The following is a 21,699-nucleotide window of genomic DNA, read 5'->3' as shown; positions in this document are numbered from 1 at the left end:
TTTAGTGTGAGATTTATACTAAAATAGGTTTGAGTTTAGTGGAATGGTTGGAGATGGTTTTAGTATTTAAAAATATTGCAACAGATATGAAAATAAAAAAGAAATACGGTGTAATTAAGATTTAATGATGAAATAATTAGACGTGGCACATAATTTGGTAATACCTTCCCTAGTTCCACCTTCAGCTTCAGCTCCACGCCAAATACGACCAAAATCGGAGCCGCCATCCCTTCTTCACTCTTCTCTATATATCAATCACCATACACAAATTCATTATTCATTCATCATCCTTATCGCTCTATTCTTTCATTTCCCTTTCTACAATCACCAATGCCTATCTCCACCCTCACCGCCTTGCTCACCCACGTCGCCGCTCAATTCCCTTCCCGCCGCGCCCTCAGCGTCTCCGCCAACTTCGATCTCACCCATGCACGCCTCAATCAACTCATCGATCACGCCGCCGCTCACCTCCTCGCCGCCGGCGTCAATCCCGGCGATGTCGTCGCCCTCACCTTCCCCAACACCGTCGAGGTACAATTCTATCAATTCCTCAATTTGATTCATTTTACTTTTATTGAAAAGTTGTTCTGTCTCGGTTGCAGTATGTGATAATGTTTCTGGCCGTAATCCGCGCCCGAGCCACGGCGGCGCCGCTCAACTCCGCCTACACATTCGACGAGTTCGATTTCTACTTATCGGACTCAGAATCGAAGCTTTTAATCACGTCAGAGGAAGGAAACGAGCAGGCGCAGGCCGCCGCTGCGAAGCTCAATATTCCTCATCTCTCCGCCGCGCTGCCGCACGGCGAATCGGAAATCATCCTATCCCCGAATCAATCCGACGTGGACGCCGAATCGGTCGCTGAACTCACCAACGACCCCTCCGACGTGGCTCTGTTCCTCCACACGTCCGGCACCACCAGCCGACCCAAAGGCGTGCCGCTGACTCAGCACAACCTCTTCTCCTCCGTCCAAAACATCAAATCGGTCTACAAATTAACCGAATCCGACTCCACCGTCATCGTCCTGCCCCTGTTCCACGTCCACGGCCTGCTAGCCGGCTTACTCAGCTCGCTCGGCGCCGGCGCCGCAGTGGCTCTCCCCGCCGCGGGGAGGTTCTCGGCGTCGACCTTCTGGACGGATATGAAGGCATACAACGCGACGTGGTACACCGCCGTGCCGACGATCCACCAGATCGTGCTCGACCGCCACCTCAGCAAGCCGGAGCCGGCCTACCCGAAGCTCCGGTTCATCCGGAGCTGCAGCGCGTCGCTGGCGCCGGCGATACTGGCTCGGCTAGAGGAGGCGTTCGGGGCGCCGGTGCTTGAGGCGTATGCGATGACGGAAGCGACGCATCTGATGACGTCGAATCCGCTGCCCGAGGACGGGCCCCACAAGGCGGGGTCGGTGGGGAAGCCCGTGGGGCAGGAGATGGCTATTTTGGACCAGAATGGCGTTGTGCAAGCCCCTAATGGGAATGGGGAGGTTTGCATAAGGGGGCCTAATGTCACCAAGGGTTACAAGAACAATGCTGAGGCCAATAAATCGGCTTTTTTGTTTGGATGGTTTCACACCGGGGATTTGGGATACTTGGATTCAGATGGATATCTCCATCTTGTTGGAAGAATCAAGGAAATGATCAACCGTGGAGGTACTAATCTTTTACGATTCTCATACTAATCATTGATTGTTTTTGAGTTGGGTCCATACTGTGATTTTGTTTCCTAGTTAGCTTGTGGAATGAGCGGTCCCAAAAATGTCTATCCTTTTTTGTCTTGTTAAGGAGTATTTGATGGGCTTGCGGTTGTTGAGATGAGAGCAGCAGCCTTGGTTAAATATTGTCGTATTCATAGAGTATGGTTTCTTGGGAGTGTGAATTTTTGTTTGATGATTGGTTTATGCAGGGGAAAAGATTTCACCGATTGAAGTAGACGCAGTGCTATTGTCCCATCCTGAAATTGCTCAAGGTGTTGCGTTTGGTGTGCCAGATGACAAATATGGTGAAGAGGTAAGGAGTCATTTTACTCGCATCTGTGGTTGTTTCTGTGGTCATATCAAATAAGTAGTACTATTAATCTGTCACGAGATTATTGGAACTTAAATTTGTGAACGCACACTTGTAAAATGTCTAAATCAATGACTGCTTTTTCTAATGTCATATGATGTAACAAACCCACTTGTAAAGAGATTATTACACACCTTGTCTTATGCCACTTGTTATATTTAACCAACTTCTATAGTATTTTATATTTTCAAGCCGAAAAACATCTTTTTCACCGTTTGCATGAAGTCATATGTCACACTTTTGCAAGTGTAACCAATCAATTTTTCTCCACCAATTTACTAATATTTGCGCTTTTTAGGTGTTGTGTGAAGCTCCAAACTTTAGCCTTTGATCATGTTTAAGGTCATTTGATGTATCTTTATTGCTTAGTGTTGAGTTGTTTGGTGGTGTTCAGATAAACTGTGCAGTTATTCCAAGGGAGGGGTCGAAGCTAGATGAGGAAGAGGTGATCAAGTTCTGCAAGAAAAATTTGGCAGCATTCAAGGTTCCTAAGAAGGTTTTCATCACTGATTCTCTCCCTAAAACTGCGTCTGGGAAAATCCAGAGGAGGATTGTTTCTGAGCACTTCCTTGCACAGATATCTACTGCTAAGGTCCCCAAATTTGGAGCCTAAGCAGTTCATTCAAAATCATGGTGTTGCAGGATTCTTACGCACCACAAGAAGAATATGAATGTTTTATTCAACTTCCAGTGATATGCAAATTTTATGTCACTGTTGAGTAGTACTATATCATATGAAGTTATGTACTACTAGTATTCTTTAGTTTGCTCAATTATGAAATATGGCATATAAGTAGCAGTTTTGGATCTCCTACCAAACTCATCTTGAAAATTCGTTAAGGTCACTAGCTAAGCAGAGGATATTATAAAACAACCATTTAGCAGCAAACACCAAACATAGTAGGAAAAATTATATTGCTAGCTAGATAGTACTACTTAATAAACTTATAGACTTTGATATGTGCAAAAATTGATGGCGTAAACATGTATGATATGAGAACTATTCCATCAACAATTTCTTTTATTCTAAGAATAAAGTAGCGGCTATGACATGGGGTAACAAGGTCACCCTTATTTATATTACGTCTATATATGATTCAATAGAAAACCTAGCTAGCATGCACATTATTACAAATGAAATAACAAGACAAAGTGCAATGGCATGTTAGTAGGCACGCGACTTTATTATGTCGAAACTCATCTCGCTGGCGTCTGTTGCTTGGAGTTCATACTGAATCCCGTCCAGTTCTCTCTTGAACCGATCTTTTGAGCTAGCGTACACCATCTTCATCCTCACAACCGCAGTTTCGGGCGACCTAAGCGAATCGCAATAAAATTAGTAAAATGGTTTTGATTTGTAGTGGTGGTACTATCTAGGGCTAGGTGCAGGTACCATGCAATGAAGAAGATCTTGCTCTTCTGGCAATTCTCATTGGTTGTGAAGTCAAAATCGAAAACAGCATAGCGACACTCATCGGAGGGGAGGGAGGACATGAAGACGTCGTAGGAGTCATCAGGGCCGCCCAACTTGTCGACCACCACTTGATAATCTAGGATCTTGAATGTGATGAACCGATAGTTCCTCTTCGCCTTCAGCTCCAAGAATTTCAGCTTGCACTCGTCATCGATTGCCATTCCAGATGCCGAATTCGCCTATTCATTCATTATCTTTTTATCAAACTAAAACACATACGTACACACAAACCATTTTTATTAAAACAAAACACACCAATATATTTTGAATAATATCACAACGTTCATCATCAAGATCTATCAAATCTCCACTTCTCTAGCTAGATAATATTACCATTTCAAAACAAATGGCAAGTTTGATACATTTCAATTATTTGATAGATCCAAAAAGAGAAACAAGAAATATTATAGGTTGTGTCATGAATAATAGGATGAAAAGGAAAATAAGGCATGCAGAATGTAATGAAAGAGAAGTACCATTTTGTCTTCCGATCTGCAAAAAACCAAACAAAAGTGAAAAAAGAAAAGAAGGAGATCAGAAAAATGGGAAATTGGTGTGTTTTTATAAGAGAGAGAAAATTAAGTGGCGAAGAAGACGAATTGAATGGCCAAGGATTGTCTCCTAAACATAGACATGCCCTTTCTTTTCCTATCTCAAAACACTCCTATTATCACTCTACCAGATTTGCTCTTTTTATATTTACAATATACTCATTAAGAATCACACGTACTCCACATGTTATTTCTTATAAATTGTTGAGCTTAATGCATTATGTCACCTTATATTTTGCATGCATCTATGTAAGACTAGCAAATTTAGTCTCTGTTTATAAAAGATGGATATTTCTAAATTTTGGTAATTTTTAAATGTAATTTATTTAACATTAAAAAAATTGAACCAATGAGATAGTGACAAATGGCACCACAGCAGAGGATCCCCATCTGAGAGACCATAGGTCACATTCGACCATGGAAAGAGAGACCAAATAGTATTAGGTCTCTTTTTTTGTAATTTATGGATAAGATGGAAAGAGAAATTTTGTCATGAATAAACATGGTCTTAGATCATAAAATGTACTACTAGCTTCTGTCAACAAAGTAATGAAATAAATACTATGAATAAGGTAGATAATAGAGAAACTTGACAAAACAAAATTGTACTGTATGCTCTAATAATCTTCTGGTGTGAAGTAGACTAACGTATGAAGTGGGGTTATAATTCAAAAATGTTAGACAATTCATCCACACTTTTATCAAAATTTATCAGCCAACAAAATTAACAACTTTGGTTCCCTGCTTTTTCTTTATCTTCACATCTTCGTCTTTCCCAGTGAGTGGAACCACAGGAACAAAGTCATCTTCAAGGTCATCGCCCGACAACTTGGTTATACGGTTAGGCCTTACATAAGCTTCATTTGTATACATACAAAGGGTATTTCTTGATTAGTGAAAGAGGCCAAACACATTTCACATGATTAGCCACACCAGTAAAACATCATATACAAACTCGTTATCGACATTATCATGAAGTATATGTGTTCAGGAATTATTGAATTGAAGGGATACTATTCTTGCAAAGAATTGAAAGCGTGATCTTCAGAAGTACAATTAATTCTTTTCAGTTTGAAATATGTATAATTAGACTCGGAGCAAAAGGAACAAAGACATAGACACCACTTACATGATTGACCAGCCGTACCAGCTTCATTGTGGATACTGATGCGTTTAGTGGGACAATCTCTTGCCAAATGTGTCACACCTCCACAAATTTTACAGCTCCCACCCTGCAATTTTCAGACAACATATCATATGACGGTTTTTCAGGCAGCTACAGACAAGCCAAGCATGTGTATACTGTGTGTGTGTGTATGTTTTATATTTACAATAACCTTCTTCCTCAAGCATAATGGGGGGTTTTATCATGTTAAACAATATAAAAATGCAACTAAACTGAGAACAAATGAATCAAGCGGAAAAGAGAACTGCAACTACAAAACTCAATTTCTGTGTTTATCTACGAGGAGTTAGTACACAAATATTTACTATCCAGCCACGTTGACTTATATTTTACTACTATTGGTTATTAGATGTATTATTATTTATTTAGTTGTTATTAACACAAGATGTTTTGTTATTACTACTCCCTCCGTCCCGCATTACTTGCACTATATTCCTTTTTGGGCGTCCCAAGATACTTGCACTCTTTCTATTTTAGGTAAAAATTAGTGTTAGTTAATCATGCCCTTATTACACTTAAAATGTTAAATTAATCACCCACCAACCCATCCACCCCTCATTTGGAAAAAAACACGTCCCTCTCTCTTCAAACTCATTCTCTCTCTAACCTAAATTCTTCCGCCTCCAGCTTCACTAAACTCTTCCACGCATCTCTCTCTAAAAACACTATTTATTCCACCTCCAATTTCTCCATTAGATCTACCATGGCTAACAAGAGAATTTAGATGGAGGGTGGATTAATCCACGTAGCTCACAAACCCCAACCTCTTTCCCGTCGGCGACAAAATGGTGGGTGGTGGTAAACCCACAATTTTAAACTTTTTGATCTACCGCCATTTAGATTTGGGAGCTCACTTTTGATTTAAATTTGAATATACATGGAGTACTTTTACATTTTGTTGTTTACATTATACACGGAAATTTGTTTATTTACTGTTCAAACTTTATTAACTAAAATAATTTTGAATATATAAAAAATACTGATACAGAAAATTGGATAAAAAATAAAATTAATAATATAACTAAAATATCCAATCACTTTATCTACTTTATTACTCATTCTACTTAAAACACTAACCACTCATTCCTTAATCTCCGTGCGCAAAAGGAAATGTGCAACTAACCCGGGACGGAGGGAGTACTATTTTACTACTATTGCTTCATTGTTCTATATTTATCTTCATTATTTATCGTGCCTATCGCACCCTATGTTTCATATTCCAAGATATAATAAGCAAATGCATACGATGCTTCTGCTTATTACTCTGTATCAAATTGTGTAATGCAAAGTTGACAAGAAATAAACTAGTTTATTAACTAACCCAATCAATATATGCAGTTCTAACATAATGCATCATTCATTGCATTAGATTTAAAATGAACTCAAATTCAGTTTGTAATTTTACCTTTGGATAAATTCCACGGGTATTCTTTGGACAATCTTTACTCAAGTGCCCAGTTTCGTTACATATAAAACAATTGGCATATTTTGTTCCTCCTGCAACAGCAAAACAGACAGCTCAAAATATGTCCCAAAGGCCGAGCACAAGAGTCAACGCGTTTCAGAATCTGTGAAATTCTTATTAATATATTATGCTACAGAATCCATAATTACACAAGTAGAAAGCAGCAGAACGCATTGAGACAAGAAGGTTCACAGGGGAAATACTCAAAGGTTACATGATTTATGCAAACATATAAATCAAATTAGAAACAAAGAAAGTCATTTGAAGTTTGAATACTTAGATGTATCTCATGTATGGCAAAACTAAAAATTGCCAAAACCACATCCTGCTTCACATTATTCTAACACAGTCCTACAACATGGCTAGGCTTCTAATAAAATTCATGGGAAACCTCTACATTCTCCAGAATGAACATGGAAATACCAGAGCTTCCAATTTGACCGTCACTTGTAGGAAGATAGAAAGTAAAACAATGGCAAAAACTAATGCATGTAAACAAAATGGGTACAATACTGAAATGCAAAAGCATTGCCGCCTTGAATTTGATAATATCACCATTGGTATTATTCACACAGAATAAGAATGGATGAATAGAACAAATCATGCTCCTTGAATTAGTTTGATGATCAAAGTCTAAAGTAAATCAGATGAGAGTAATATTGTGAGACAACCTAGGTTTTCTCTACAAAAACGCCGGTTTCATTTTGAGGAGTAAAGTCAAACTCATGTAGACACGCTCCCTTACCAGAAAGCTAGCACTTTTTGTATCTCATCGTTAATTACTTACAAGAAGTGTAACTTACCTTTTCAGGAGCAGATTCAATTTAGGTGAAAGAAAAATTAAACAAAGGGATCAAGGGGATTATGATTTACTATGATTTATGATCAGAGAAAGAGAGATCACCTAACCTAACTAATGCACACATTGAGCAGTTTTACATGGTAATGAAACTAGTTATTGCTTCTGCGCAATCAAATACGTCATCGAATAATGAGAAAAAAAGGGTTAACAATGGCAGTAGAGACTGAAATTATTAGCTCATTCAATCAAAGCAAAAGAAGACAATTAAACATGTGTTTTTAGATTATCAAATATTAATGGAGACCCATTGACACAATGCCTCAATGCCTTACCTTATCAACAGATTATTTTAAAATTTTAACCATAGCGAAAAAATGCTATGGACGGAATGATGATGCATAATGGAACATGCATCTTACAAAATTGTACTCCATATATAGTTTAAAAAGCATACCATCTTGAAGAGGTTGGGTGCAGTGAGCCAGAGAATGCCCCATTTCTCCACAATTGTAACACAATTTCCTATCTGTAGACTCTTCATTCTGGTTAGGGCAGTTCTTAAGACTGTGGCCGCGTTGCCGACATGACAAACAGATCTGCATACATGATCCAAGAAGATAAGCAAAATCAACACTATCTCATGCTTTCTCAACCAAACAGAAAACACAAATTTCAATACTTCATCTAAAATGGAGTCAAAATTCAATCAAGGCACAACCACAACTGACTTTCCAAACTTGTAACTTGTATGCAAGCATACAGAAAAATCAGTAAAACCTTCTCTCACATACACAAAACAAAACTGAATTGAAGTGCCACATTTTATTCTCTTCACAACAAAGGCTAGAACTCATTTACAACAATAATATTAATAAAAAGGAACATAAAAATCGAATAAAGAGCATTGCACAAACAAAAGGCTCGTCCATTAAATTTAATCCCACTTTGCAATAAAAAGGCAGCAATAAGAGTACGAAACAGCAGAAAATAAAATATCTGAATTGGTATAAAAATTGGACCTTGTTCCTTTCCCACTCAGATTTCTTGGGACAATTCTTGGCAATGTGGTCGGGCGCTTTGCATATGTAGCAGCTCTCACCGGGCTTCATACCGGCGACTCTGAGCGGGTGCTTCTTTCCGGATGACTTCCTGAGTTGGTTTGGATTAGTGGAGTCAGAAGTTTTGCGCTTGAAAGTGCTCTTCTTCTTTTTCTTTTTGTTTGGGTCCGGTGGCGGCGGCGGCGGGAAAAGCTCCGGGTGAGCTTCTTTGTACCGTTTTCTCGCTACTTTTTGCCTTTTACTCACCATCGCTCTCTCTCAAGATTTCGTAGAGAGGAGGCAAATGCTACTAAGATTTTAGGGAAGCCCTGCAACTGCAAGGGTTTTAGGAAGAAGGATTATCTGACGCTTTTCTATTTTTCGTTTTATTTAATCATAAAAATATTACTGATGCACTTAGTTGAAAATTATCATGTCTGCCCCGGCCCGCGGTTATATTCTGCTGTACTGCGTTTCTTTTTTCGGCCCAATATGATATTGCACTTAATTACATCTACACCATTTAATCCCCATTTTAAACAATTTGATTGGTCGAGATCATACTTAGATCTGCATCGATTCATCATCAATTCATTTGAGATTGAACTCAATTTCATATTCATCAATTTATTCTCGATTAGATAAAACACAAATCAATTCAATTCATATTGGCGTCAATACTTCCACTTCTATTGATCTCACTACTTCATCTTGATTAATTGATTTTCCACCACATCTTGATTCATCTCAGTACAATCCGCAATCATCTGCACTAAATTCAAAAGAATAATTACTGAATAAAACACATTTTTATCAAATAGGAAATATTTGAGATTTTTCGCAAAATATAGCAATAATACATAATAGCCGAGGGTGTTGGTTGAGGCGAAAATTGAGTTAAAGAAGTTTGGAAAATGCCAATGATAATTTGAAACTTGTAATGTTTTGTTTTCTTTTTATTATTCTTCTGGTAGATATGTTATTTACATAAATCTCCAATCAAATTGTATGGATGTACTTCAAAAACTGATAATTTTATAGTAATACTATTAGTACTAGTACTATTATCTAAGTGTACACCTGCACCATGCCATTCTCTACATATTTTCAAACATGGTGTACTGACATTAATTTTTACTTTCTTTCTAAAGAAAAAAAAAAATGATATCCCCTCTGTCCTCTGTCATGAGTCCCAATTTTCATTCTGGTATTTTTTTTTATTAATTATTTCATTTTATTTTTACTTTTTCTGATAATAGACACTGCTAATTCATTTTTTTTTATATTTTATTATAAAATTAATATTATATAAAAATAGTACCCATATATCATTAACTTATTCATTTTTTTTACATCTATTAAAATTCGCGTTGAGTCAAAGTGAGACACATATGCGGAACAGAGACAATATATTCTCATACTAAACTAGGAAAATATGAATACGCAATCTATTCCACCAAATTTCAAGAATAAGACCGCACTAAATAATGCCAAAACCCCCCTAAAAAAAAAAGAATTCAGCGTGCATTAAAATAGAATGCCATCTAATTACGTAAGTTTTCCATTTAATCCAATATATATAAAGCAAAATATTTCAGTGTTTTCAGCTTTGCACAAAAAAGGAGTTTTATCCCTTCCCCACCCCACCTCTTCTCTCATGGCAGCTCAGGTACTGCACACACACACACTGAAGAGGGTTTCTTTAATCTTTAATCATCTAATTCTGAGGTTTTGTTTTGATGATAACAGAAGGTAGTGCTGAAAGTTTTGACCATGACTGATGAGAAAACCAAACAGAAAGCCATAGAAGCAGCTGCTGATATTCTTGGTAATTAATTCTTCTATTTCTTCAAAAATTATAAATAAATAAATAAAAAAATCTCACACACACACACTTTTTCTCTGAAACAGGGGTGGATTCTATTGCTGCTGATCTGAGCAGTCAGAAGCTGACAGTGATAGGGGAAATGGATGCAGTAGCGGTGGTGAAGAAATTGAAGAAAGTGGGGAAGGTCGATATATTGTCGGTGGGGCCCGCCAAGGAAGACAAGAAAGAGGAGAAAAAACCAGAGGAGAAGAAAGAAGAGAAGAAACCAGAGGAGAAGAAGCCCGAAGAGAAGAAACCAGAGGAGAAAAAACCAGAGGAGAAGAAGCCTGAGGAGAAGAAGTAATCGATTCGATTCTACTTTTTCAATAAATAAATTTTATTCTTCTGTCTTCTTACCAAGAAATGAAACTCAATTGGAAAAAAAAAAAAAACCATCTTTGTATTGGATTCATCGGCTGCTATTTGGCGTTGGCATTCTGTTCAAGAATTCAGTGCTCTCTCTCTCTAGAAAGTTTGTTAGCCTTATCAATTGAGATTGCAATTTGTCAAAGTAATGAATTTGATTTTTTGTTGGGATGGCTACAAGAGTTAAAGTGCTCATAATCGAACCAATGTAATGAATTTTTTGTTAATAAGATTCATTGATTTTGTTTTTAACAAAATTATTACTCGGGTTATTAAATTAACGAAATCAAAGAATAAAAATATAAAAATTTGTGCAGGTGTCATGTGCTGAGGTACAGAGAATATAGGTCGGTGCCGAGTTTCGTATTCCATTATTGGGAGATTTGTGTAGGAAAATATAATAATTAAATCGCAATAGATAGGAAAACTGAAAAAAAAAAAAAAAAAAAAAAAAAAAAAAGTTAAATGAGACAAACAGATTTGAGGGTGATGGCTTTTGTGCCTTTTTGCTTTTTGCAGAAGTTGGAATCGTTGGTCCACAAACGTCATTCATCTGCATCAGAGTATGAGAATTGAGAATAATGATTCAAAAGTGAAATCATTAGTAATCAATTAATTATTCAAAAGAGAAATCATTAGTGCATCAATTGGAAGGAAAACCTTATCAAAAATAAAGTTGTGTCATTTTAATTGAAATAAATTAAAAGGAAATATATTATCATGGAAGGAATAGTAGTAAATTTTATTTGCTTAGTAGAGTAGAGTAGTAGTATAACATTTAATACTATATTTTCATGATAATGTGGAAAATAAAAAGCGGACTATTTTATTGAAACCAAATGGAGTATATTTTTTTAATAGAAGGCATACAAGAGGTTGTATTTCATTCCTCCATTTAAAGTAATTCATTTTTCTTTGAGATGTTTTATTTTAAATAATAATACTCCAGCTAGACATTATTATTTGTAATTTATATTTTTTTTGTTTAATATATAAATATTGTTATGTAAAATCTCATATTGAAAAGAAATAGTTCGCTTTTTATCAGAACTGAATGAGTATTCTTTAATTGGAATAGAACGAGTATTTAATTCACATGAGCACAGGAAAGTCAATATATGCATCAATGCATGCAAGATATCGAAAATCCTGCTAGACAACTTGTAGGATGTAAATTTAGTCAAGAAAATGCTCTTAATTTCTAATTTCTAGATATGTGGACCAACTTGACGCCGAAATTACCACATCTACCAATTACCATCAACCATAACTTACAATAACCCTTTCGCCATAAATCTTTACTAGCATTATACTGTATTCATAATAGCATAACTATTTCTTTATCAACAATACAACTTAACAATTTAAAATTATACATAATGAACCTAACTACCAACGGGGAATGGATCCTCTGCTGCCCGCAGGGGCTTAGCGCAGATGATTCCGGGGGAGTAGATATTGCTACAAGGAGCTGGGTTCGAATCCCACTACTGGCGTGTGGGAGCTTCCATCTCTCAGGCACAAGTGTGAGGCCTTGGGAGATGGGCTCCTGTCAGGACAGTGGGTTGAAGGCCTCCTCTCTAACAGGCCGCTGATGGGCTCCTGTCAGGACAGTGGGTTGAAGGCCTCATCTCTAACAGGCCGTTGTGTACCCTGATTGAACCCCCTTCGCTGTGTACCCTGATTGAACCCCCTCACAAACTGTCGGACCGGGGTGTGGGGGCGGCAGGATGACCGGATCACCTTTTTGCTACAAGGGAATGGATCCTCTGATTGAACCCTAAACACAGCATTTACTGTGCGCGGGTGAGCCCATTACAGCCTTATGTAAAATAGATATATGCGCACTCCATGTTGTATGCATTCCCTTTTTTGAGTTAATGCACAATATTATTTTTATTTTGCAATTTATTTTATTTAAATACTAAAAATATAATGAAATCAAATATTATAGTATATGTGCATATTAAAAGGGGAGTACTTATATATTGTAACTATGGTGTAGGGAATATATTGTAACTATGGTGTATTCCCTAGTTCCATAAACATATGTGCACTTTTCATTTTTATCTGTCGCATAAAAATATATGCATTCCATTTTCGAAAAGTTATATCAATTTAATGATGTATGTCCCAATATCTATTAATACTACTTTAACTATCATTTTCCTCATTTCTTTTAATTTACATACCATCTCTTACTAGACTAATTTTGTCTTTATTCCTCCCGTGCCATATCCATTGTCCATATTTTTATAGGGCGGAGGGAATAATAAATATTTATATATTTTATTTTTAAAAAGTATGAAATATCTTACTCCCTCCATTCAAGATTAGTTGAACCCGTTTGACTTGGCACGAGTTTTAGAAAATATAGTAGAAAGTGAGTTGAAAAAATTAGTAGAATATGAGTCCTATATTTATATATTAATTTTATTCTAAGTTAGAAGAATATGAGATTCATTACCAAAAATAGTTTTAGTAAGTAAGAGTGTCAATTAATTATGGACGAACGAAAAAGAGAATTGATGTTATCTAGTTACAAGTTAGACGTATATTAATATTGTGTACATGTATAATACTCTCTCCCTTCACAAAAAATAGAGCGAAATTACCATATTTGGCCGTCCACAAAAAATAGATCTCAATTATTTATGGAAAAATTATCTCTTACTTTTTCTCCTCTCTCTTACTTTTTTCTTCTTCTCTCTTACCCTACATTCCACTAACACTGTTGTTCTCTTATATTTTCTCCTTCTCTCTTACTTTTTTCCCTTTCTCCCTTACTTTACCAATTTTATATTAAAACTCGTGACATACATACTTTGCTCTGTTTTTGTGGACGGAGGGAGTATTTAATTTTATGATATTTTTAATATTTTATATATAAAAATAAAATATACAAATATTTATTACTACATCATAGTTATAATATAAGTATTTTAATATGCATGTATAATATAATATTTAATTTTATAATATTTTTAGTATTTAAATAAAAGAAATGTGCAAAACAAAAATAATATTTTGCATCAACTAAAAAAAAGGGAATGCATACAGCATGGGGGTGCGTGTATATCTATTTTACATAATGGGCCCACCCGCCCATAGTAAATTAAATAAAGAATTGAGTTGAATTGAGTTCATATTATTTGGTTGTGTTTCATGGGTATTGCTGTGCGTTTTAACCACACCATCTTCTGCTGTAGTATTCCCTCCGTCCCGCTTTAGCAGTCTCTATTGACTTTTCTACTTTCTTTTTGTAAAAATAATAAAAAATAGTTAAAGTGAAGAAATGATAAAGTAAGAGAGACAATAACGTAGATAAAACACTTCTCTATATTATTCTCTCTCTTAATTTACTATTTCTCCTCTTTAACTATTTTTTATTCTCTAAGAGTCTCTTAATTTAAGTGTTCTACCATCAATCATCCAAGTTATTTCTCTAATATGTCAGAGCAGGGAATCCAAATCCGATATTAAGCTTTGCAATTCCTACTCCTCTCGTCTCATAATAATATGCACCCTTTATTTTTAAGTCTTCCTTTTTAGTTCGTCATACAAGAGTATGCACTTTTTAATTTCGGAAAGTTTTTTTTTCTCTCCAATGAGGTAAGACTCATTCTCCAACAATGCTGCACTTAATTTTTCTTACTTAACCAATTATTTATTAATATCAATATCTAGCCAAGAGTACATATTCTCGTGGGAAAGAAAGAATATTAGTATTGTAGTATTAGTATATAGAAATGATTTTCCTATGGAATCTCTTTGACTGTGTTACAATCCCTCTTTTAATTTTCAAGATTTAATTAATACTCGTTGCTAGGGGTGGGATATAAGTACGGCTCTAGTTCGGTTCTTGTTAAGTATTCTTTGCATCTCATAGAATAGATGGAACAGGTTAAATCAGTAAAGTAGGAGTGAATTTGAAAATGATTGAAATATTGTTAGTTGAGAATGAGACTCGCTTCATTAAAAATTACTATCAAAATTAGAAATTGACTATTGTTTAAGGATTTATCAAATGTCTTCTTAAAAATTACTATCAAAATTAGAAATTGACTATTGTTTAAGGATTTATCAAATGTCTTCTTGTTTAATATATATTGTTGACATAAATGTCTGTTATCAATTTAAAATAGTTGTCAACCTAATAGAATCCTAATCCAATAGTACATTGGAAGTGAACTAGAATCATGTATAATTTTCTTGGTTCAATTCTTAAAACAGAGGTGACACGAAGATGTTAAATTGTGTTAATTTCTATTTGTCACCATTTTGTGCATTAATCACAAACTGGCAGCTAAATTACACCCGAATTTTTCACAAACTAAAAAAGTTAATAACCTGAAATTTCCCAACAATTTTAGCTCTTTACTACTCCTTATTTTCATACTGGGATAACTATATAGCAGATTTCGTTAAAATTTCACCAACTCCTTCCATTCTATAGATATATGTCATATTTCTTTGTTTTTTTGTTTTATAAAAATAGTATATATATATTTTTTCCTTCTTTTTTATTTTATCATTTATGAGCCCATCATCCATTAGACAATTTCAACACTTTTATTTCTCTCTTATTTTATCAATTATTCAATAAACTCGTGCCAACCTGAATAGACAATACTTTTTTTCTTCTCTCTTACTTTAGCAATTATTCATTAAACTTGCCAACCTAAATAGCCTATTTTTTATAGGATAGAAGCAGTACTACTTATTGGTTTGTAGGTGCATCACTAGCTAGAAGTAGGATTTGAGCTTGATGCCATTTCATTAAAGCAGAGGAATCACGTTCCACTCCACCATAATCCAATGTTAAACTTTTTCATGAATTTATAGTATCGTAAAAGATCCCAATCACTCACCTCTGTCTGTCTCTTTACTTAACTGGCTTTGGCACAAAACTGCTCAAATTCGATAGCTAGTAGAAGTTTGGGTTTCACCAAAGAGTTCACTTTCTTCGTCGTTTGAGTTGAAAACAGTTGCTCAATACACGGAATCGCGCTGCTCTTTTGTCATCGTAACAGTCTCTGATCTCTCTCACTGTGATGCTTTACTTGAATCGACTGTTTGATACCTCCTTTTTAGTCACAATTTATCTGATTCAGCTTTATTGTTGATATCTGTTTATTTACTTATCTGCTCTAATTTGATGTGCGAACTACATAGAAATGGTTGATGGTCGAGGATTCGAATGGTGTGAGAGCCCGATTAGTTTCATTTCTAAGAGTGATGGTAGATCCATGTATATTTATTCATCTATTTGCTAGCTACAAGTAAATTCAGATTTTTATAGAAGACAATTTTGGGTTACAGAGTTAAGTGAGAGAAGATGAGGATGTGTATGGATTTCAAATCTATCAAGTTAATGGAAGACGATGCTTCAAACAATGTGATCTAGATGTATTCTGGAAATCTTGTCTTCTGTTTGCTTTTCCCTCATTATTTGCCATTCTAACACAAATCATATGTTCAGTTTGATTGATTGCTTCTGAATCATTTGGAATCTTGGTTATCCACATGATATTATCACTACATATTGATTAGTGTAAGCGTTGTCTCTCGATTATCAGTATGATTACTTCAAGCTTAGCAAATTGGCTGCTAATTTTCATACTTGCAAGTTACTTGGATTTCGGCTCTCTATATTAGTGCACAAAGTAGTCTACTCGTATATATAAACTAACACACAACAAAACTATACTTTGTCGGTTTGTCCTCTACATTTCATGAAGATCTGTTCACGACATGGAAAGGCTAGATTTTCTGTCTCAATGAGTATCTAAGTAGTTTTGGACTTATTGAATTGATTACAAGTAATCTTCATTATGAATAAATGTTGGTAAATTATTATATGATCATTTACAATGGTGTGTCCTTTTATGAAGGTTACTGATCTAGGATGGCCTTGGTCACAACAGCTGAAGTGTGTGATACAAACCCACAGCTTATAGTGAGTGGTGAGCTACGGGCACTCCATCCAGTTTTCCAGATTTATGGTAGGCGGCAAGTGTTCTCCGGCCCAGTTGTTACCCTGAAAGTGTTTGAAGACAATGTTTTGGTACGAGAGTTTCTTGAGGAGAAGGGGAATGGGAGGGTTCTTGTTGTTGATGGAGGTGGTAGTTTGAGATGCGCGATATTGGGTGGTAACCCAGTCGTGCAAGCTCAGAACAATGGATGGGCTGGTATAATAGTCAACGGCTGCATAAGGGATGTGGATGAAATCAATGGTTGTGACATCGGGGTGAGAGCTCTGGCATCGCATCCGATAAAAGCTAATAAGAAAGGGGTTGGAGAGAAGCACGTTCCTGTGAACATTGCTGGGACCAGAATCTGTGATGGAGAGTGGATGTATGCGGACACTGATGGCATTTTGGTCTCTAAATCAGAGCTGTCGGTTTGACGACATCTCTCTTCTGCTCGATCGTTCGGAATGGTTCTGTGGTATCCTCTTCAAGATTATTCTGATATGCACTGTTTGCTACCGTTTATGATTCTATTCTGTCAAGTTCATGAGGAACTTATAACCATAGTCTGTACTGAAATATGTATGCTTTTGTTTTGAACTTGCATTATAGTCACTTATGCCGTATGCTATATTACTTTATTCTTCGAGTATCTGATTTTCTTGATTAATAATCATTCCATTTTCACTCCTCCATGCTATTTTCTTGTAATTCAACTCATAAATCCAACTTTCAATTATAACCCCATTAAAATCGGTGATTACAAATTTGACACTAATGCGATTCATGAGTATTTTAACTCCAGAGTTCTAGGATCTCTCCCGCTCTCAACAATTAATCTCAAACATCTTCGATTAAGACTCATTTGCTATGAAAATTCAATAAAATGTAAACAACCAATTGATAGAAATATAGACACTCATAATATAAAATTAAACAATAATCAATCAAATCAAGTAAAGGTCTAAGCCCTAAGAAACGTGCAAAATTCATCTAGAACATCAGTATAACTATTCAAGTAGTTCAAGGTAAGAAAGAGGGCACAGTGTATACCACAATTAACTCTAAAAACTGTATCAATCTTGCTAGTAAAGCAAATAATATAGATTTGTAACATTATCGTCTTGACCACATGATGAAAAAGATGTGGAAATATTGTGCTGATGCTGACAAAGTTTACTGATTGGTCTTAAAATTGTTAAAGTTGGCTTGTGTGAGGATTGAGTGTTCGAGAAACAGAGAATGGTGAGTTTATGGAGAAGAGACAGAAATTTGATGACATATAAGTTGGAGTTAGTCCATAGTGATCTATGAGGACCAATGTCTGTGAAGTCTAATCACAGTGTATATACTATATACTCCTTCCGTCCCACTTTAGGAGTCCCGGTTGAGTTCGGCATGGGTATTAAGAAATGTAAAGGAAAATTGGTGAAAAAAGATGGTGGAATGTGGGTCCTATCTTTTTATATTAGTTTTATAATAAAATGTGAGTAGAAAAAGGTTAGTGGAATGTGGGCCTAATACCATTTATGGAATATTCCAACCAGGACTCCTAAAATGGGACACCCAAAAATGGTAAATCGGGACTTCTAAAGTGGGACGAAGGGAGTATTACAGTACTAAATTTCGGTATGCCATGGTATACCGCGGTATATGAAAAAACTTACCGTTAACGGTAAGGTATCATACTGTACCAAAAACCACGGTGTACCAAAATTTCACCAATACGTTAAGGCAGGTATTTCAGTATTTTCCACACCCTATTCGCATAGATGTGGTTTTCAATGAAAGTATGTTGCAAGTTTCGACCATTATGAGCTCCAAGTTGTCGAGTTAGACATCTCACACTTGAAGAAGAGCCGATTACTCCATCACAAAATATTCGGTTGCTTAAATTGGCTTAGAGAACAACATGCATCCGATATGCACTTGTCCTCTAATTTTTATTTGATACTTATTGATGGTGGTAAATCTTATGTAGAAATAGACAGAGGTGCTAATATGCAAATGTCGAAAGTTGCCATGAATGATGAGTTTGTCTCTTTCTTATAAGAGGAAATATTTTTTTAGTCCCTAAACTTTGTCAATATATCAATTTTGGTTTGTAATGTTTAAAATTATCATTTGAAGTCTTTTAATACGATTTAATATCGTTCAAATGTGTCTATTCACTCTGTATTTATCATTGCAATATTTAATTTATCTATCTTTCTTTCTTCTTTCTCATTTTTTCCTTCTCTTAGAGCATCCACAGTGGCTTTAGGCCAGCCACTCTCTCTCCCTACCACGCCAGCAGCACTAAAAATCCACCTGCCACATCAGATTTAGGCCAGCCATAGGCCAGCCGCAATAAAAATAATTCAAAAAATACTACATTTACGAAATTAAAATTACGATTAAATTACGGAACTAAATTTACGACATATATACGGGAAAATTAATTCATTTCATTAAAAAAAATTACAAAGATTAAAAAAAAAATACATGATTTTTTTTTTAAAAAATGGCTTCCACACACGAGCCCCGCCACTCTCTAGTCCTCGTCGCCGTCGCCGCCGTCCTCGTCGTCGTCGCCGCCGTCCGCGCCGCTGCCACCCGGGGTATTCAATCCACGTCGGAACCCCCACCGGTGCCCTCGAGGCATTCAAATCCACCCGCATGTTCTCGAGCATCGAGTGGAAAAACATCTTCTCCGTGGGGTCAGTTGCGGCCCTCCACTCTTGGAAAACCTTGTACATCCATTCCTCCGTTTTTTGATGCGAGAATAAGGTGTACTCGCGTGGGGGGGTTGTGCCGAGATGACCTCCTGGGGCGACAGGGGGGATCCTCCCCTCGCTGCCCGTTGCGCCCGCTTTTGTCCAACCGGGCGGGGGCGACGAGCAAAGGATGGAGGGGACGGAAACTCCTCAGCATCCGGGGGGGGTTGTGGGATCCGCCGCTGCTGCCACTGTAGTCGCCGGAATAGTTCAGCCTCTGCTTCTTCGGCCACCCAGCGTCGCACCCCCGCCCCGGAACTTCTCGAGTCCATCAACAACACATAGCATTCCCAGAAGTGGAACTCCTTATACTTCCCCGGCAAGGGGAACTGACTCTCCGCTATCCTCCGGGCGTCCTCCTCATTCTGCCCACTAGTGAGCTGACGGAGGGCGTTGGCGTACAACCCCGAAAAACGGCCGACCGCGGCCCTGATGCGCTCCCACCCCTTCCGGCACTCCTCCCCGCTGAAGTCCTTCCCGTGCGGCCAGCCTCACGTAGGCAGCTCTAATCTTCGCCCACATGTTGACGACCCGTCGGGTTGTTCGCAACCAGGATCGTCGCACACCGTCAACCACGCCTTGGCCACCCGGCGTACTCATCCTCCGTCCACTTCCTCCGGGCGGGGGTGTCGTCAACAGCGGGCTGCGACGACTCGCCGACCGCCTTGGCCTTCCCCTTCGTCTTCTTCTTCTTCGCCGCGGCCCGCCCCGCTGGAACGGGAGATCCGATCCCCATGTCATGCAATGACAAAAGGTCATCGCCAGTGAACTGCGTCTCCACTTGGGTCGACGTGTGAGACGAAGCCGTCAAAAAATCCAGAGAAGGACGATGGGACCGTGTCCCCCTCGGTGACCCCTGCATCCCAGGATGCATACCGGGCTGCATCCCTCCCTGCCAGACATGCATCATCCCCATCATCTGATGCATCATCTGCTGCTGCATCGGGGGCATACCTCCCCCCCCTACCCGCTGCCCGACATCCCCCCTGGTTCCCCCCGCGCTCCGGCCATCATCCCCATCAACTGATTCCAAGGGATGTTAAACCTTGGGCCCATCTGCCCGCCCCATCCAGATCCCACGGGTACCGTGGGAGTCTGAGATCCACTCGTCGCTGGAGCCGGACTCGTTGTTGTGATCCATCGCTCGATGATGCTCTTGTTCAGAAAGTTAGAGAGAGATAAAACTCGTTAAAACAAGTGGTGCAAATGAAAATGAAATTAAAATCACGTTTATATAGGTTTTCAAAAAAAAAAAAAAAAAACGAAAAAGGGCGCTGGCCGATCGGCACGCCACAATGGCGGCCAGCGCATCGGCCAGCCCACGCTGATTTTCTCGCCGATTTCGGGCTGGCCGCTTGCAATGGTTCGGCTAGCCGGCACTGTGGATGCTTTTATCTTCTCCATTTCAGTCAAAGTTCAAGCCGTATTTTAGTGAAGACGAGAGAGTAAATTGACTGAAATGCCCATAATAGGCTTCAGAGTATTTTCATTTTCAAACATTGAAATAATAATTCGAACAATATTAAATTGAAACCAAAAGCAAAGTTTAGAGTAAAAAAAAAATTACACCCTCTTTCATATAAATGGTACCTAGGTTGTAAAATATTGAGTATTGAATAGGACGGAGAAACCTCCATTTAAGGAAGATGAAGATTTTACAGAAATTGTCGATGTGAGAGGGAAGAGAAAAGAGAGAGAAATATCTTTAATAACTATATTTTTATTAACTGGTAACTACAAAATACAATGAAATGTCTTATATATATATATAGACCGAAAACTAAATGCTAAACAAATTAATTAATCGTAAACAATACATTTTGATTTTCCAATTCTAATTTGGGGATTCATGGATAGGGTCGGGGAAATATACCGAAAAAATGAAATATCGCTCGTATCGTATTGAAAAATATCGAAAATTTATCGAATTTTCGGTATATCGTAATTTTCGATACGATACGGTATCGTATCGTAAGTTTTCGATACGATAACGATATAAATTTCCTTATATCGCGATATATCGTTTTATATCGAATATATCGATATATATCGTATATATCGAAACATATTGAAATTCAATATATATTGAAGTTTAAAATTATAAATATATATAAATCCATTTAATTCATTCATATATTTAGAAAATATATATATATATA

General features: G+C 37.2%; 4 protein-coding genes across 7 annotated transcripts; 3 read left to right on the top strand and 1 right to left on the bottom strand.

Moving 5' to 3' along the window:
* Positions 1 to 251: 251 nt before the first annotated feature.
* LOC125186398 (probable CoA ligase CCL9) lies at positions 252 to 2,863 on the top strand. Its single transcript, XM_048082753.1, has 4 exons — positions 252 to 531; positions 603 to 1,650; positions 1,904 to 2,007; positions 2,459 to 2,863. The coding sequence occupies exons 1-4, from the start codon at positions 331 to 333 to the stop codon at positions 2,675 to 2,677; spliced, it is 1,572 nt and encodes a 523-aa protein (XP_047938710.1). The 5' UTR covers positions 252 to 330; the 3' UTR covers positions 2,678 to 2,863.
* Positions 2,864 to 3,006: 143 nt separating this feature from the next.
* Positions 3,007 to 8,955, bottom strand: LOC125186399 (actin-depolymerizing factor 7-like). Of its 3 annotated transcripts, XM_048082756.1 has the most exons (7): positions 8,562 to 8,955; positions 7,997 to 8,138; positions 6,681 to 6,772; positions 5,219 to 5,321; positions 4,822 to 4,946; positions 3,458 to 3,717; positions 3,007 to 3,380 (listed from the first exon to the last, which is right to left on the bottom strand). In XM_048082756.1, exons 1-7 carry the CDS (start codon positions 8,847 to 8,849, stop codon positions 3,230 to 3,232), a joined length of 1,161 nt encoding a protein of 386 aa, XP_047938713.1. In that variant the 5' UTR covers positions 8,850 to 8,955; the 3' UTR covers positions 3,007 to 3,229. The 3 variants fall into 3 exon arrangements, with proteins under 3 accessions (XP_047938713.1, XP_047938711.1, XP_047938712.1); XM_048082754.1 differs by lacking the exons at positions 4,822 to 4,946; positions 7,997 to 8,138; positions 8,562 to 8,955; XM_048082755.1 differs by lacking the exons at positions 4,822 to 4,946; positions 6,681 to 6,772; positions 7,997 to 8,138; positions 8,562 to 8,955 and adding an exon at positions 4,015 to 4,030 and having other exon boundaries at positions 5,219 to 5,291.
* Positions 8,956 to 10,092: 1,137 nt separating this feature from the next.
* Positions 10,093 to 10,983, top strand: LOC125187539 (heavy metal-associated isoprenylated plant protein 39). Its single transcript, XM_048084149.1, has 3 exons — positions 10,093 to 10,248; positions 10,329 to 10,407; positions 10,491 to 10,983. Exons 1-3 carry the CDS (start codon positions 10,117 to 10,119, stop codon positions 10,748 to 10,750), a joined length of 471 nt encoding a protein of 156 aa, XP_047940106.1. The 5' UTR covers positions 10,093 to 10,116; the 3' UTR covers positions 10,751 to 10,983.
* A 4,598-nt stretch (positions 10,984 to 15,581) lies between these two features.
* On the top strand, positions 15,582 to 17,436 carry LOC125186959 (putative 4-hydroxy-4-methyl-2-oxoglutarate aldolase 2). Of its 2 annotated transcripts, none has more exons than XM_048083450.1 (2): positions 15,582 to 15,844; positions 16,707 to 17,436. In XM_048083450.1, exon 2 carries the CDS (start codon positions 16,721 to 16,723, stop codon positions 17,219 to 17,221), a length of 501 nt encoding a protein of 166 aa, XP_047939407.1. In that variant the 5' UTR covers positions 15,582 to 15,844; positions 16,707 to 16,720; the 3' UTR covers positions 17,222 to 17,436. The 2 variants fall into 2 exon arrangements, with proteins under 2 accessions (XP_047939407.1, XP_047939406.1); XM_048083449.1 differs by having other exon boundaries at positions 15,584 to 15,838.
* Positions 17,437 to 21,699: the final 4,263 nt, after the last annotated feature.

This window comes from Salvia hispanica, chromosome 5 (assembly GCF_023119035.1).
Source record: "Salvia hispanica cultivar TCC Black 2014 chromosome 5, UniMelb_Shisp_WGS_1.0, whole genome shotgun sequence".
In the NCBI taxonomy this organism is placed as follows: domain Eukaryota; kingdom Viridiplantae; phylum Streptophyta; class Magnoliopsida; order Lamiales; family Lamiaceae; genus Salvia; species Salvia hispanica.
This window is presented reverse-complemented; position numbering and strand designations above follow the sequence as displayed.

What these genes read in the sequence shown, in the direction of transcription:
- LOC125186398 (XM_048082753.1), top strand. Translation starts at nt 331, where the DNA reads ATGCCTATCTCCACCCTCACCGCCTTGCTCACCCACGTCGCCGCTCAA. An exon ending in CCTTCCCCAACACCGTCGAG is followed by an intron (nt 532 to 602) that starts GTACAATTCTAT and finishes TCTCGGTTGCAG; the next exon opens with TATGTGATAATGTTTCTGGC. An exon ending in ATGACAAATATGGTGAAGAG is followed by an intron (nt 2,008 to 2,458) that starts GTAAGGAGTCAT and finishes GGTGGTGTTCAG; the next exon opens with ATAAACTGTGCAGTTATTCC.
- LOC125186959 (XM_048083450.1), top strand. Translation starts at nt 16,721, where the DNA reads ATGGCCTTGGTCACAACAGCTGAAGTGTGTGATACAAACCCACAGCTT.
- LOC125186399 (XM_048082756.1), bottom strand. Translation starts at nt 8,849, where the DNA reads ATGGTGAGTAAAAGGCAAAAAGTAGCGAGAAAACGGTACAAAGAAGCT. An exon ending in CACCCAACCTCTTCAAGATG is followed by an intron (nt 6,773 to 7,996) that starts GTATGCTTTTTA and finishes TTGCTGTTGCAG; the next exon opens with GAGGAACAAAATATGCCAAT. An exon ending in AGAAAAAGCAGGGAACCAAA is followed by an intron (nt 3,718 to 4,821) that starts GTTGTTAATTTT and finishes ATGAATGAATAG; the next exon opens with GCGAATTCGGCATCTGGAAT.
- LOC125187539 (XM_048084149.1), top strand. Translation starts at nt 10,117, where the DNA reads ATGCCATCTAATTACGTAAGTTTTCCATTTAATCCAATATATATAAAG. An exon ending in CTTCTCTCATGGCAGCTCAG is followed by an intron (nt 10,249 to 10,328) that starts GTACTGCACACA and finishes TGATGATAACAG; the next exon opens with AAGGTAGTGCTGAAAGTTTT. An exon ending in AGCAGCTGCTGATATTCTTG is followed by an intron (nt 10,408 to 10,490) that starts GTAATTAATTCT and finishes TCTCTGAAACAG; the next exon opens with GGGTGGATTCTATTGCTGCT.